The sequence below is a fragment of the Vicugna pacos genome, chromosome 18 (genome assembly GCF_048564905.1).
Source record: "Vicugna pacos chromosome 18, VicPac4, whole genome shotgun sequence".
Taxonomy (NCBI): Eukaryota; Metazoa; Chordata; class Mammalia; order Artiodactyla; family Camelidae; genus Vicugna; species Vicugna pacos.
In genome coordinates this window covers 32,852,666-32,866,900 of record NC_133004.1, presented here as the reverse complement: position 1 = coordinate 32,866,900, position 14,235 = coordinate 32,852,666, and the positions used below count along the sequence as shown (strand labels likewise).

Sequence of the window (14,235 nt, the reverse complement as noted above, 5' to 3'; positions counted from 1 at the left end):
CCTTTTCTTAGAACGAGTCGCTTTTAAAATTCTCGTGGGAAACCAGTTTGGAGCCGGCAACCTTTGGGTGTAACGTAATCAACCCGCGACGCTGCCTCCGTTGGTGGTCACTGGCACCAGCTAGGTCTCTGAGATTTAGAAAGCCAGAAGAAAAGGGGCGTGTTCGCCTGGAAACTAGGCATCCCAGGGGGCAAGTTTTCTTGTGGCTTCAAATCGCTAAGCACATTTCGAATCAGTAAGGGCGCCCTCCTCCATCTGCCATCTTTGTGACATCATCGCGTCGCTGCGACACCATCTTCAGCGTATCCCCTGCAAGGAACGTTGCTTTCCCAGTATTCACTAGGAAGGCAGCCGAAGTGGTTACGACCCCTGGGCGCGGAGTTCGCCGGGAGATGTAGTCCCAGCATACACAGCTTTGCAGAGTCTCCGGAAGTAGAGGCGGGAGAGGCAGGGCTGAGCAAGGTTTGGGGTAGCGGGACTCCGGGCTAGTTCTAGGGCGCTGCTGCCGGGGCCGGTCAGGTCATGAACGGGCCGGCGGACGGCGAAGTGGACTACAAGAAGAAATACCGGAACCTGAAGCGAAAGCTTAAGTTCCTCATCTACGTGAGTGCTAGAGTGGGGAGGTTGGGAGCAGGGGGTGAGGCCTGGCGCTGGTACGATGTCAACTTACCTTATGTGTGGAGGGAATGGGGTGAGCTGTGGCCGGCTTCTGTCCCTCTGCGGACGGCCGTTAGCTCAAGCGCCCACCTTGCCCGTGATACAGGAACACGAGTGCTTCCAGGAGGAACTGAGGAAGGCGCAGAGGAAATTGCTGAAGGTGTCCCGGGACAAGAGGTGAGACACGTTGAGGGGCAAGAGGAGGCCAGAGGATGAGGTGGCTCCAGTGGATCTACATTCGGACTCATCCTGGAATGGGCCACAAATGCATAATGCCTGTGTTACAGGGTTGTTATGATGATCCAACGGGCCAGCTAGAAGGGACAAGGGTCCAGGACAACACTGCAGAGGTGGGAATAAACACTCTTGTTCTCTCCACCTCTTCCCTCAGTTTCCTACTAGACCGACTTCTGCAGTACGAGAACGTGGATGAAGACTCTTCTGGTGAGCAGGGTCATGAAATATTGGTGGAGGACGTGGCTCCTGGCGCTTCAGCAAGCTCCTGGGCCCTCCCTTTAGTCTGTGGAGGCTGATACAGCCTCAGGTGGTTCTTAAGCCTAGTTGCTTGCCCTCCGCCTCAGTACTCTTACACTCAAATAATGCTGAGCATCTACTGTGTTTCATGCACCATGCTTTGCACATGGCATACAGTGGTAGCCAAGATGGAAAAAGCCTCTTGGAATTTGTATTCTAGTTGGGGATAAAAAGTAAGCAAAAAAACTTTGGATTTGAAAGGAATAAAATCAGGGTTATGTGGTAGTGATTGGAGTAGAGCAGGGATTGATAAACTTTCCCTGTAAAGGGCCGGGTAGTAAGTATTTTAGGCTTTGCAGAATACATAATTTTTGTTGCAGTTACTCAGCTCTGCGGTTGTAGTGCAAAAGCAGCAAATGGTGATGTGCAAATAAGTGAGCGTGGCTGTGTTTATCTAACTTTATCGTGAACGCTGAAGTTCGAATTTCATAAAATTTTAACACGTCATGAAATGTTTTTCTTTGGACTTTTTTTCCCAGCCTTGTAAAAAGGCCATTCTTAGTTTACAAACCATACAAAAGCAGATGGCAGGCAACATCTCACTAACGGGTTCAAGAAGGCTTTTCAGGAAGTAATGTTTGAGCTTGTCTTGTGAAAATATGAGTGAGAGATTTCCCAGGAGAGGGAATAACAAACGCAGATTCCCTGAGGTAAGAACGTACCAGGTTCTTTGAAGAACAGAAGAGCTGAAGCACATAAAGCAGCGTTCTCAAACTTTTTTTGAGTATTGCTTACAAGCAACTGTATATGTTACAACCGTGATCAACCCCTGCATACATACTTACTTATAAAACAAAATTTAATGAAACTATGTTAAGATCACTGTGAAATTTGTTCTGATACTTTTTAGACTGCTTTTTTCCCCCATTTAATGCTCGTTGCATAGCAATAAATTGACTTTGTGACCCACTGATGGGTTGATACCCACAGTTTGAAAAGCCCTAATGTGGGCATTGGTGGCCCTGTTTTTCTCATAAGCCATGTCACATGCAATCATCTCTTTCCGTGATGCCTTTAAACATTGGTTTAGAGCAGGGATCAGCAAACAGCAGCCAGGCAGGCTGTTTGTTTTATTAGAACACACAATAGCCCACTCATTTATGTATTATAGAATAGCATAGGATAGTAGATGAGGTCAGAGAAGTAGATAGGAGCCAGCTTGTGTAAGTCACGGCAAAACATTAGGCTTTTATTCTAGCTTCTCATTGTCTGTTCCTTCCTGGAGGTCTTTTAGTTAACTTTCTGTTCAAGGGGTACTTCAGGATAGGAATCATGAGAAAACCCAGCGTGTTCATGGTCAGGGTGGGATAAATCTGAGAAGCAAGAGCCAGAGATGTAAGCCACCACTTACATCCCAGAGAAGCCCACAGTGTCGCCAGGGAGTCTCCCACATGTGACATCTTAGCACAGTGAGGAGAGCCATGACATGTGAGAGTAGAGGGTTCTGGGAGAGCCAGCCACCAACTGGGCCTGAGGGATTCTGGGAGACTTCTCAGAGAGGTGGCATTTAGTCTGCTTCTTAAAGGATCTATCTGAGCAGAGAAACTGGGAATGGCATGTATCGTATGTAAGTGGTTATTTGTTAAGTGAGTGGTGGGCCTTCTAGATAGGGGCACAAATCTGGGGAATAAATTTTGTTTCTGAGAAAATAGATTGGTGTGATGTGGAGAATACAGGTCAGTTGGGAGACCAGAAAGGTAGGTTGAGGCCATATTGAGAAGGGCTTCAAAAAAAAAAAAAAAAAGAGAAGGGCTTCAAATGCTTGCAGGCCTTGGGAGACATCATTGGGGAGGATGTGATCAGTTTTACGTTCTAGGTCATCCTGGGGTCAGAGTGGACCGTGGGTGGTGGGAGAGATGAGATTGCTTAGGTGATTTTGACATGGTGGTCACCTGACCTTGTGGCAGTTGGAATGGGAAGCAATGAGTAAAGGTAGAGATTGGAGGGGTAACTTAACAAGACCCTGGATGTGAGGGTTGGAGTAAATGCTGAGGGCAGTTTAGAGGTGACTAAGGAGAGAGTGGCATAAAATGGTCATGGAGTCAGAGACCTGGGTTTAAGTCCCAGTTCCACAGCTTCCTCCTTGGATGGTTCTGAAGACAAGGAGAGGCGTTGAATGTCAAGTGCCTGTTCAGACCCTGGCACATAGTGTTTGACAAATGTGTTACCATGGAGGAGCCCAAGCAGGAAGTCGGTTGGAAAGGACTTTCTAAGAAGCTGAGGAAGGTATGGGCCTCCCCAGAATCGCACACGTGTGCCAACTGGGGAGTCACGGTCCCCAGAGCCTTTCCATAGATTTGAGATTATACCCTTCTGGGGTAGACGGGGACTTCCGACTCCCCACTTAACCAGCCCTCCCCATACAGACTCAGATGCCACTGCATCTTCAGATAACAGTGAGACAGAGGGGACACCCAAGTTGTCGGACACTCCGGCCCCTAAGAGGTGAGAAGCCATCATTCTTCTCTGGGGGTGGGGGGCACCTGGGCCTCCTCACTGCCTCTAATCCCCTCCCCTGTTCTTTCCTCCAGGAAGAGGAGCCCTCCACTGGGAGGTGCCCCCTCCCCCTCCAGCCTCTCCCTGCCTCCTTCAACAGGGTTTCCCCTTCAGGCCACTGGGGCCCCCTCCCCATACCTGAGCTCGGTGAGTTGGGGTCAGTGGTAAAATGCCCGGGAATAAGGTGGGCATCATTTGGGCAGAGGGGCCAGGCCTCAGGGTGAAGCTGGCTCAACACCAGGAATATCTGTCTGGGTGTGGCCAGCAAGCGTCCCTTGGAGGGGTGTGAGTCGGGGCTGCCCACTTCTCTCTGGTGTAGGAATGGGGGACAGACGTGACTGAGGAGAGCAGACCCCAGGACACAGTCCTGCTGCTGTCCCCTCCCCTCTGTTCTCAGGAGCCACACTCATCACCATCTCTTGTTTTTCCATTCTCCTGTTTGCATTTCTTCCCTTCACCCCCACCCCATCCACTCCATTTCCCATCTCCATCCCCTCACTCCCGCCTGCAGCTGGCTTCCCCTCCCTACCCCCCATTCCCTTCTGACTACCTGGCCCTGCAGCTGCCCGAGCCCAGCCCCCTGAGGCCCAAGCGGGAGAAACGGCCCCGCCTGCCCCGGAAACTCAAGGTACCCTGTTTGGGGGACATTAGGGAGGGGCCAGAACGGCAGGACAGCCATCTGAGGGAGGCTCAAGACAGGGGCTGGGGACCTGTCCAAGAACTTTGAAGGACTGATCTGGGGCTACTGCTGGGGGCCCAGCCCAGGGCTAGGCGCTGAGGGGTGGGTCAGAGAAGTCCTGGCTCACAGGCACCATTTGAGACAAATCAGGGCAGGACCAGCCTTGGGGGACTCAGAGTGAAGGTGTCTGGGGCCAGGCTCATTTTCACAGGTGCTCTCTGATACCAGGCAGCCCCCAAGGAGGGGCAGAGTTGTGGGGTCTAGAATTAAGTCATGACTGCACCTCTTGAAAATCATGTCACCTTGAGCAGTTCTCTTTGAACCTCTAGGTCTCAGATTGTGCCTCTGTAAAGTGAGTGATCAAACTACATGTAATCAGCGAGTGTTAGGGAGCAGCTGCTATGTCCCGGGCACTGTTCTAGGTGCTGTAGATACAATAGTGAACAAAACAAACACAAATCCCTGCCTTCATGAAGCCCATTCTTGAAGAATAGGCAGAAAATAAACAAGATATGTAGGTAACCATGTAGACAAATGGAGTCAGGTAAAGAGGATGGGAAACACCTGAGCACGTAGGGCTGCTATTTACAGCTGGGTGGTGAGAGACTTTAAGGAAGTGAGCAGAAGCCCTGTGACTCTCTGGGAAGTGTTTCATTCAGGGAGAAGAACCAGCACAGGAGCCCTGAGAGAGATGTGTTCGGGGACCAGGACGGAAGCCAGTGTGGGTGAAGGAAAGTGAGAATGACCAGAGGGCAGGTCAGAGCAGTAGCTGAGGGACAAGGTTGTGGAGGGCCTCGCCTTGTACTGTGAGTGAAATGGGAGCCATTGGAGAAGATGGGACTTTGGGGCAATCTGATCTGATTGACATGTTAAGAAAATTGCCTGACAACTGCTGTGAATAGATGGAGATGGGGGGTCAGGATGGACGTGGGGACACTGGTGAGGGGGCTACCGCAATCAACCAAACAGCAGAGGGAAGGGTGAACAGTGGATGACGGGTCTCTTTCACAGAATGAGCATGGGAAGACCAGGGTGGGCTGTGAGGAGAGGCGTCAGGGATGACTCCGGGGTTGTCGGCCTGAGCAACTGAAGAAGCTGAGCTGGCCCTTGGCTAAGTCGGGGAGGACAGTGGGAGGAGCAGGTTTGGGAGGGAAGATGAGTTTGGTTTGGACATGTTGAGATGCTGTCTGGAGATGCCAGTGAGACAACTGGGTAGTGTGAGCCCGGGGCCCGTGGGGTGTGTCGTTGGAGGGCATTGGCGGGGAGGTAGATGCGATCATCGGGTGAGAGTGTGGAGAAGAGAAGAGGTCTGTGCCCTGAGCCCTGGGAGAGATGAGGGCATGAAATGCAATGCCCTTCCAGCTCTGAGTCACAGTGGGATGGAGACTGGGCAGGACAGCTCTCAGGCTGGGGAGACTGTAGACTCAAGGCTCTAGAGCCATAAGTGAAATAGGAGCCATGCTTGCGGTGTTAGGAGTGTGGGTTCTGGAGTTCGAACCCCGGCTCTGCCACTTACTCCTGTGTGACCTTGGTCCTTGAGCCTGAAAAATGGGTAGATAATGGGTGGTGATACCACTTAGCTTCTGCTTCACTCTCCTTAGCATGGTTTTTGCTTCTGGCCTGTGGAGCAGGATGGTGGAGAAGGCAAGGGGCAAGGAAACCTGGAGCAGAGGGCAGAGGTGTGACGTGGTGTGGGCTTGGCAGTTTGTGGCTCTGAGGGGCTGAATCCTGAAGCAGAGGAGGGTCAGGATGCTAAGTTCTGGACTTGCAGGAGAGAGGGGCCCAAATCAGTTGCTGAGCATGGAGGAGGGGCTAAATCAGGGATGGACTCAAAGAACAGGTAACATTTGAGCCCAGGGTAAGTGAGATTTGGATATTCCAGGCTGAGGCAATAGTGGAAGGAAGACGAGGACACGGCAGAAGTGTTGTTCGGGCTGGAGCAGGCGTGGTGAGAGTAAACAGCATGGCATCACTGAAGTTTCTGGGCGGCATGGCGTGAGGAGACAGGAGAGGGCAAGTCTGAGGAGGAGAGAGGGAAGCTGTGCAGACTGCAGCAGGGCAGTCAGGAGCCGGGGCCTCAGCCGGGCTTAGCCAGGTTTGTGCAGCTCCACACACTCACTGGGGGACTTGGGCACGTCATCCAACTCCCGGAGCCTCGGCTTGCTTCTCTGTTCACTGTGAGGGGAAAATGAGTTAAGGGAGAGAAAACACTTAGCCCAGGGCCTGGTCCCTGGGAAGCTGCTCTGGGTCCCGATGTAGTGGCCATTGAGTAAGTCCAAACAGGGGTAGGACATGGAGTCTCGGGTGGGGAATTGAGAGGTGGTAGCCAGCGCAGAGGGACAGCTCTCATGCCAGTCCTCGTGCATGCGCGTCTGCTCCCGTGTGTACTCATGGGTGCCTGGTGGAGGGGGCAAGGGTGCTGTGCAGAGCTGGGCCTCCTGTCTGTCCTCAGTCCTGGCAGGCTCATGTCCCCTGGGGTACGGACCCACTCTGGCCCTCCAGAGCACCCCAGGAACAGCAGTGAGGGCGAGGACTCCTTGAGAAGCAGAGAGTAGACCTCAAGGACCGAGTGTGTTGAAGCCATCAGAAGGGCCACTGTGAGGACCACGCATAAGTGTTTCCTGCCATCCCCCACCCCACAGCTAGATTGAACGCTGCCCGGTGGAGACCCGGCAGGCCTGTGCCTTGAAGCCTCCATCTCTAAGCCTGTTTCCTCCTCTGGCCGATGGCCTCTCCTCCCTTCTAGGGTGGTCAGAATGGTCAGAGATCATTATCGGAAACCATCTGGCCCATAGTAAGTGCTCAGTTTGTGTCCACGGGCAAAGCTTGAGGCTCATAGAGCTCTGCAGGGAAGATTTGGAAGGACCTGGCAGGGCTGGGGCTGGAGGATTGGGCAGGACAGAGCCCATTCCCAGCAGAGGACAAAGCAGAACTTTTGACAGAAAAGGACACGCCAGGTGGAGGGGTTGACCTGTTCTCAGGCACTGCCTGTGCCAAGGGCAATGAGGAGCTAGAGGCCCTCAGGTGGCAGAATGACACGCTCAGGTTTGTGTTTTAGAGAGCTCACTCTGGCTGCAGTGTGGAGGAGGAGCTGGATCTGGGAGAGGCTGAAGGCAGGGAGTCCAGTTAGGAGGCTGGTACCGTAGCCCAGGTGAGCTGAGAGGAGGGCCTGGCCTAGGCCAGTGGCTGCGGGGATCCCAAAAGGGGGCCCATCCAAGATCTGAGAGGTAGCTGCCTCACACAGTGGGGGGGGGGGAAGGCCTTTGACACCCTCCACTGAACCAGTGAGTCCCTCAGGAGGAAGAGAGAGAGGAGGCCTGTGGTGGCAAGTGGTCTCTGAGGGGCCCAGAGGCGGGCAAGCAGGCACTCCAGGCTGACTCTGGCTCTAACTGCTGTTAGAGGCAGCCAAGGTGCCTTACTGGCGAGGGCAGGGCCCAGCCTTTCCCTCCTGGTTTCCTGTAAGACCCCCTCCACTACCACCCTCATCACCACTTCCATCACCACCCCTCACCCCCAGGCACTTGCTGGTTGGAGACTCTGAAGGGGCTGAGGTGGGGCAGGCTCCCTGGTTCCAGCATTGGCTGGCCTGGCTGTGTCCACTAACCCTTGAATAAGCCTTTACCCTCTTTCCCATCCAGTAGAACTGCCTTAAGGGGCAGCAACAGCCTCCTGGAGGTCCCAGTGCCTCCCTAATCAGCCCTCCCTGTGTTTCTTCCCCCTGCTGCAGATGGCGGTGGGACCCCCAGACTGCCCTGTGGGAGGGCCACTGACCTTCCCAGGCCGGGGTTCTGGGGCCGGGGTGGGGGCAGCCCTGGCCCCACTGCCCCCACCCAAAATGCCCCCACCTACGATCCTGAGTGCCGTCCCTCGGCAGATGTTCAGCGATGCGGGCAGCGGGGACGACGCCCTGGATGGGGATGATGACCTGGTAATCGACATCCCAGAGTGACCCTCCCGCCCGACTCCCTGCCCAGTGCCCTCTGTGCCAGCACACATGAGCCCCTAGCTTCCACAGAGACATTTATTGACACCCAGTTGCCATGCTGTGGCCACTGACACAATCAGAAAAGGCGTAAACATGCACGAATGTCCCCTGGAAGGTGGGCCGTCTCCAGAGAGGGCAGGGCTCCTGCCCTCACATCCCAGCCCAGTCTCGGGGACAGTTATTTAATGAGTGGCCAAGAGCATCTGCCACCTCTCAGAGAGGCAGAAACCCTGTGGTGGCCCCCTGCTTAAAAGGGCAGCTGTACAGGGCTAGGTGTTTATTTTTTGTTTTTTGGTTTTTTTTAAATGAATATTCTGTATTAAAGGAGTGGCTCTTTTTTGTCTTTTTTGTTTCTGTTTTGGAAACGGTCTCCTCCAAACCCCCCCCAATCCGACCTCCTCCCTGTGTGGGGAGGGGGACGGGCAGCCTGGAGAGGCAGGAGAGAGGAGCAGCAGCTGGGGCTTGGGATAGGGCACTGCAGGACTCCCCCGGCAGGTGTGCCAGGTGTGCACAGGACGGGTGGTTTGCATATTTGCATGTTGTAGCGAGTCAGGCAGGAGGAAGTTTGCATATGTGAACATAGATCTCCACAGTCCCTCACAAGAAGACAGACCCACGGTCATGGAGACTCTCACTAAATAAGACAAGTAGTGCAGAGTGGGGCATCCACCCCGTGTAAACGTGCAACACACTCGTGCGAAGGTTGGGTGCTGGACCCAGCCCCAGGGGGCCTGTACTGGGCAGCCACCGTCCTCTCAGGCTGAGGGAAGGGCTCCAGCTGCCTGGGGCAGCTCGCTGGTCAGGGTGTGCCAGCGCTCCAGGGTGGTGTCCAGCTGCCGCAGACAGTCACTCCAGTGCTTCCGGGCCTCTCCCCGGGTGCCTGGCCCCAGGGATACGCCACCTGGGGAGCAGTAGAGGCAGGCGGAATCAGGGCCTGTCTCACTGCAGTCTGCCCCCATCAGCACCACCCAGCAGGCTCCTCCCTCACCAATGAAGTCGTTGGATTTGCCAATGTCATAGTCCCAGACTGTGACTTCCAGTGTCTTGGTGGCCAGAGCCGAGAGCTCCATCTCATAGAAGAACTCCTGGAACAGAGCAAGCCACACCTTCCATGAGGTGCTGCCCCTAGCCCCAGGCCCCCTCGATTCCTGCCCCATTTACCTCATTAAATTCCGGGTTGAGAGTCTTCTTCTTCACACACGTTTTATGCTTGGACTTCTTATCCACGTCTGGCCTCAGGTACCTGCCAAGTTCCAGGGGTATAGGGTAGGGGAGCAGGTTGGTCAGGGACAGGCCAGGCACAGAAGAGGATGAGGCTGGGGGCAGGTCCCTGGGAAGGGGAGGGTGGACCCCAGGGCAAGACAAGGGCTCACGTCTTGACGTAGGGGTCGGAGTAGCCGTTGACATCCATGGCAGCCAGGTGGGCACAGCGCACGATGCCCACTAGCAGCCCCTGGCGCCGGGAGCTGTAGCTGAGGCTCAGCAGAATGCGCCCCCGCTCTTCCAGCAGCCCAGGCCCCTGCTCCACCTGCTCCAGCTGCGGGCAGACATAGGTGTCAGCCTGCATCCTCACCCCTCCCGCGCAGACGTGGTCCCTGGGGGTGGCTCACCTCCTTCAGGTAACAGGAGATGCCTCTCAGCGCCGCAGACATGGAAGAGGGTGAAGCCAACTGAGGGGGCAAAGAGAAAGTACTGGAAGCCTGGTCTCCCCAGGGCCCCCTTCCCCTAGTGTCCCACAGCCCCACACAGACCGGGACCTGGCGTTCAAGGCAGATGTTAAAATGCTTCTTCTGTGAAGGCTTGAGGCGGCGGAGAGGGACGCGGATCTCCCCGATGAACTCATTGTGGCTCAGCTTGTCCTCGTCACAGACGGAGATCCTGGCAGGGAACTGCAGGGTCAAGGCCCCCTGGGGAACCTGAGCCCCACTCCAGTGTAGGAGAGATGTCCTCTGACCAAACTCAGAGCACCTGAGGCTAGTCCTAGCTCTGCCCAGATACTCTGCACCTCACTTGTAAAATGGGCTGTCTCAGGGCTCTGTGGTGAGCACTGGGCCTGGAGCTAGAGAAGGATGCTTTGATTTGCTCTGATCCTCTGCTCCTCCCTTTCCAGCTGCCCAGGCTGTCCCTGGCCTATCAGGACCTGCTCAGCTCCTTGAGGAAGGCCTCACAAATCTTGAGAACACCTCCCCACGCACATAGTGCCTCCATTCAGGGCCTGGGGACAGGATCCTACTGAATGCGCACAGGGTGCGCACCAGTTTGGATGTCCTTGTCGTTTTCTACGTGGAGCAGGGAGCCAGCCTAGGAAGAGACTCATGAGCCCAGCAACCAAGAGCTTTTCCTTCCATCGCCCCTGTTTATAGCCTCCTGCCCTTACTTCTGCTGCGACACTCTTGAGTACTTCTGTCCTGCAGGGGAGTTCAATTCCCAGTGACCACAGGACCTCGGGCAAGTCACTTAACCTCTCTAACACTGTTCCCATTCCTGTCCCTTGAGGCTTCACTCCTTAGAGATGTTAGGGGAACATAGGCAACATAACGGGCAGACCTCCGCTGCACAGGTCTGACTTAAGTCAGGGATTCTGAAAAGGGGTCTTGGTGACCGGGGAAAGATTTCAGGAGCAGGCAGAGCCTCGAATGATGAGTGGGATTTCAGCTGGCAAGAGAGGAAGCAGGAGTGTTTTCCAGGTGGAAGAGACACAGCAGGCAAAGGTCAGGAATTATGACCCTGACCAGTCAGAAGAGGGCAGTCCTCTGTTGGAGGAGCAGGAGGAGACATTTGGGAGGGGCAGGAATGCTAGGGAAGTACTTTGGCCTCCTCCCGAGAGGGATGGGGAGCCATGGATGGTTCTTGAGCATCTCAGAGGGGCTTAATGGGAGCTAGATAAACCAACCAAAGAAGGTGCCAACAACCACTCGCTGTCCCAGAGGAGGTGCTGAGCTGGAATCCTCGGTAACAGGGAGGATGGACCCCTCACCTGAGCACCTTGTGGGTGATGTCATCATCTGTGATTCCGCTGTACGTCAGGTCCTCGTTCCACACGGGATTCAGTGTGTTCCTCTGAGTTTTAGTTTTTAGCTTATTGGCCTAAGATGTGGGGACCAAGGGTTCTCAGTACATTCCCCCAGACCCACAGAGGCTGAAGGCAGGGGAAGTTGGGGACAGACCGACAAGCTGGGTTAGGCTTGGGGGGCAAGGAGCCCATTACCTTGCAGGCTCCAGGCAGCAGGTGCAGCTTGACGTAGGGGTCGGCCAGGCCATTGAAATCCATGGGCTTGAGGCCCTGGGGAGAAGGGGAGGGAAGAGGGCTGTGAGTTCCCAGCCTGCCCGCCTTCCCTCCCTCCCTCTGCAGAGTGGACCTTTGGAGGGTGGAGAGCCAAGAATGCTGCTGGGGAGGTAGGGGAGCAGGAGTCAGGGCTCAGGAAGGGAAGGGAGGATGGAAACCGCCCTCCCAGGGTGGGAGGCAAACAGGGCCAGAGCTTGGGAGGCAGGGAGTACCCACCTTGGCCCTGAGGATACTACAGTGCAGAGTGCAAGAAGCCTGGTCGTAGAGAAGGTCAAACTCCAGCGTGCCCAGGGCAGCTGGAGAAGAGGGAAGAGGTAGCCTGAATGAGTCCGTGCATAAAGACAGGTGTGTGTGAGAGACGGGTGGGCAGGCCTGCTACGTGTGCCAGCTGTGAAGGTGTGTGCGTGTCTGTGTCTGTCAGCCTGCGAATGTGTGCGCGTCTGGGTCCCTGGCTGGGGTGCAACTGGGCTGTGTGGGTGGTTGAGTGTCTCAGCAGAAATATTGAATACTGAGCCTTGCTGAAGCTGTAATCTCCACTCCAACTGCAGCTGGGCAGCAGTGCCCGCCACCTCCCCACCCCCTAGCACAGCCCCATCCCCTTCCCACAAGCCTGGAGACCCCCATTAGCACCCTGGGCCCTTCAAGCCCCCAAACTCACTGGTATCATCCGAGTCATAGTTGTCCACCTCATCTCCATCCTCGGGTGTGGTGGCCCCAAGGAGGGCTGCGGGGGGTGCCAGGGCCAGGGGAGCCAGATGAGTAGGGGCCTCTCCAAAGCCCCCACCACCCCCTTCGGGTCCTGGTCCCCGGCGGGGGAAGTAGTCAGAGATCTGGCGGATGGGCCGGATGGGCCCGGGGCACACGTTGATGGCCATGTGCTCCTGGATGTTGATGGTCATGCGGTCGCCCCTGCGGCCCCTCATGCAGCACCCCTGGCTGGGGAAGGGAGGTTTGAGAGAGCGTGAGCCCAGGGCTGATTCCTCATATCTACCGGCTGCTGGCCAAGGGCCAGGTGGCAATCTCAGGGGTCTGGCTTCACTGACCTCCCATCCTAGATGAGGAGGGAGGGGGCAGCCTATGCCATCTGCCAGGCAGGCAGAAGGCTTGGGCCCTCCAGACCCCAAGCTGTGTGCTACAGGGGCTGGGATGCCGGCCCACTCCCCCCAGATAGGTCCCGGCTCCACCTCAGCCTTGCCCACTTACCTCTAGATTGTCCCTTTGTCATCTCCCCGGCTCCTGCCCCTCATTCTGGGCTTTTGTCTCCCCTGGGTCCTGCCTACCCCTGAAGCAGCCCCATAGGCCCCCTCCTCTGTCTCTCTGAGGCTCTGTCTATCCTTCTGCATCAGGCACTTGTCCAGCCTGTGTGTCACCCCTGAGGTTTTCACTTCCCACTGTCTCTTCATTCAGACCCAGGATCTGCCTGCCTGCCTGCCTGGTCCCCCACCCTCTGCAGCCCAAAGTGAGGACCCCTGGCTCAGATGCCTTCTGCTGAGACTGGCTCTCCAGAGGAGCCAGAAATTGCAGCCTCCGGAGAGCTGAACACCCCCGGAGGCACATACAAGCTAACACACACTCACCCTCACCCTCTCGCCCCTGGCAGCCCAGCCCCCTGCACCTGCCTCTGCGCCTCCAACAGGTGCCCAAGCACTGGGGGGACAGCGGGTGCGGGCTGGGCGGTGGCGGCCGGCGATTCCCAGGGCGGCCGGCGAGAAGAGCGCGGAGTCCGGCAGTCTGAGCCGAGAGGGAGGGAGAGCTGGAGAAAGTGCGGGGAGGAGGGGGTGAGCGAGGTGGAGGCGAGGATGCAGCCGGCGCAGGCGGCGGGGGGCGGGGAGGGACGGCCGGAGGCTGGGGAGGGGGCAGGACTCTCCCTCCGGCGCCCTCCCGGGCACACTTGGGAGCGCACACAAGTGCACACACACACACACACACACGGGCGGGCTAGCACACGCATCTTGCACAGGCACTCCCGCGCACACGCCAGTGCCCACGTGCTCACGTTCACACTCATGCACAAACCCAGACACGCGCTGGCACACTCACCCCGGAGAACTTCGCATACACACACGCACAAACACACGGGCTCCCTGCGCCACCGGGAACCAACAGTTGAGAACTGCCCGGTGTTCCCCAACTCCTCCCTGGAGACCCCGGCTCCGGCCTCGCCTCCGCACCGAGCCCACGGTGCCTCCCTCCATTGCTTTCTCCTTGCTTCCCTCCCGGCTCTCCAGGGCAGACCACCAGCCTAGTTGCCATGGCGACGTCGGCTAATCCTGCCCCCCCATGCGTCCTCACCCCCTCCCCCTCAGAGAGCGCTCCTAGGAGGAGGGAGGGTGTCTGGCCCTCCCCTCCTAATATCCGTAGGGGTGGGGCCTGCGAGGCGGGGCTTAGAGATCCGCAGTGACCCAAGAGCGGGCAAGGGAAGGGGTTCTGATCTGCCTGCAGTCGCTGGCTTGGGATCTCGGGGTCCCAGATCCCAGTTGGGGAACCTCACAGTCTGGGGTTCGAGGCTGTGACCTCCCCCGCCTCCCCCGCGCCTTCTTTAGGCTGTTCAGGCTTCTCTCTTTGTGACCCACCCCAGCTCCCGAGGGCCCGAGTCCC

The 14,235-nt window shown here is 56.5% G+C and overlaps 2 protein-coding genes across 10 annotated transcripts; one reads left to right on the top strand and one right to left on the bottom strand.

Annotated features, from left to right (window-relative positions):
• Positions 1-463: 463 nt before the first annotated feature.
• Positions 464-8,687, top strand: INO80E (INO80 complex subunit E). Of its 4 annotated transcripts, XM_072942912.1 has the most exons (8): positions 464-603; positions 764-834; positions 1,049-1,101; positions 3,558-3,636; positions 3,723-3,834; positions 4,199-4,315; positions 7,425-7,517; positions 8,094-8,224. In XM_072942912.1, exons 1-7 carry the CDS (start codon positions 523-525, stop codon positions 7,494-7,496), a joined length of 585 nt encoding a protein of 194 aa, XP_072799013.1. In that variant the 5' UTR covers positions 464-522; the 3' UTR covers positions 7,497-7,517; positions 8,094-8,224. The 4 variants fall into 4 exon arrangements, with proteins under 4 accessions (XP_072799013.1, XP_006201329.1, XP_072799012.1 ...); XM_006201267.4 differs by lacking the exon at positions 7,425-7,517 and having other exon boundaries at positions 8,094-8,687; XM_072942911.1 differs by lacking the exons at positions 7,425-7,517; positions 8,094-8,224 and adding an exon at positions 6,249-6,538.
• On the bottom strand, positions 8,374-13,384 carry DOC2A (double C2 domain alpha). Of its 6 annotated transcripts, XM_072942910.1 has the most exons (11): positions 13,253-13,384; positions 12,296-12,569; positions 11,854-11,933; positions 11,560-11,634; positions 11,329-11,438; positions 10,103-10,229; positions 9,962-10,021; positions 9,725-9,888; positions 9,513-9,594; positions 9,340-9,436; positions 8,374-9,252 (listed from the first exon to the last, which is right to left on the bottom strand). In XM_072942910.1, the coding sequence occupies exons 2-11, from the start codon at positions 12,558-12,560 to the stop codon at positions 9,107-9,109; spliced, it is 1,206 nt and encodes a 401-aa protein (XP_072799011.1). In that variant the 5' UTR covers positions 12,561-12,569; positions 13,253-13,384; the 3' UTR covers positions 8,374-9,106. The 6 variants fall into 6 exon arrangements, with proteins under 6 accessions (XP_072799011.1, XP_072799008.1, XP_072799009.1 ...); XM_072942907.1 differs by having other exon boundaries at positions 9,340-9,457; positions 9,962-10,229; XM_072942908.1 differs by having other exon boundaries at positions 9,962-10,229.
• Between the last annotated feature and the right edge of the window lie 851 nt (positions 13,385-14,235).

Excerpts from the sequence above, each read along its gene's own strand:
- INO80E (XM_006201267.4), top strand. The coding sequence starts at position 523 with ATGAACGGGCCGGCGGACGGCGAAGTGGACTACAAGAAGAAATACCGG. Across the intron at positions 1,102-3,557 it reads CGTGGATGAAGACTCTTCTG|ACTCAGATGCCACTGCATCT; the intron begins GTGAGCAGGGTC and ends CTCCCCATACAG. Across the intron at positions 3,637-3,722 it reads GACACTCCGGCCCCTAAGAG|GAAGAGGAGCCCTCCACTGG; the intron begins GTGAGAAGCCAT and ends TCTTTCCTCCAG.
- DOC2A (XM_072942904.1), bottom strand. The coding sequence starts at position 12,560 with ATGAGGGGCCGCAGGGGCGACCGCATGACCATCAACATCCAGGAGCAC. Across the intron at positions 11,934-12,295 it reads CTATGACTCGGATGATACCA|CTGCCCTGGGCACGCTGGAG; the intron begins GTGAGTTTGGGG and ends CCTCTTCTCCAG. Across the intron at positions 11,635-11,853 it reads GTAGTATCCTCAGGGCCAAG|GGCCTCAAGCCCATGGATTT; the intron begins GTGGGTACTCCC and ends CCTTCTCCCCAG.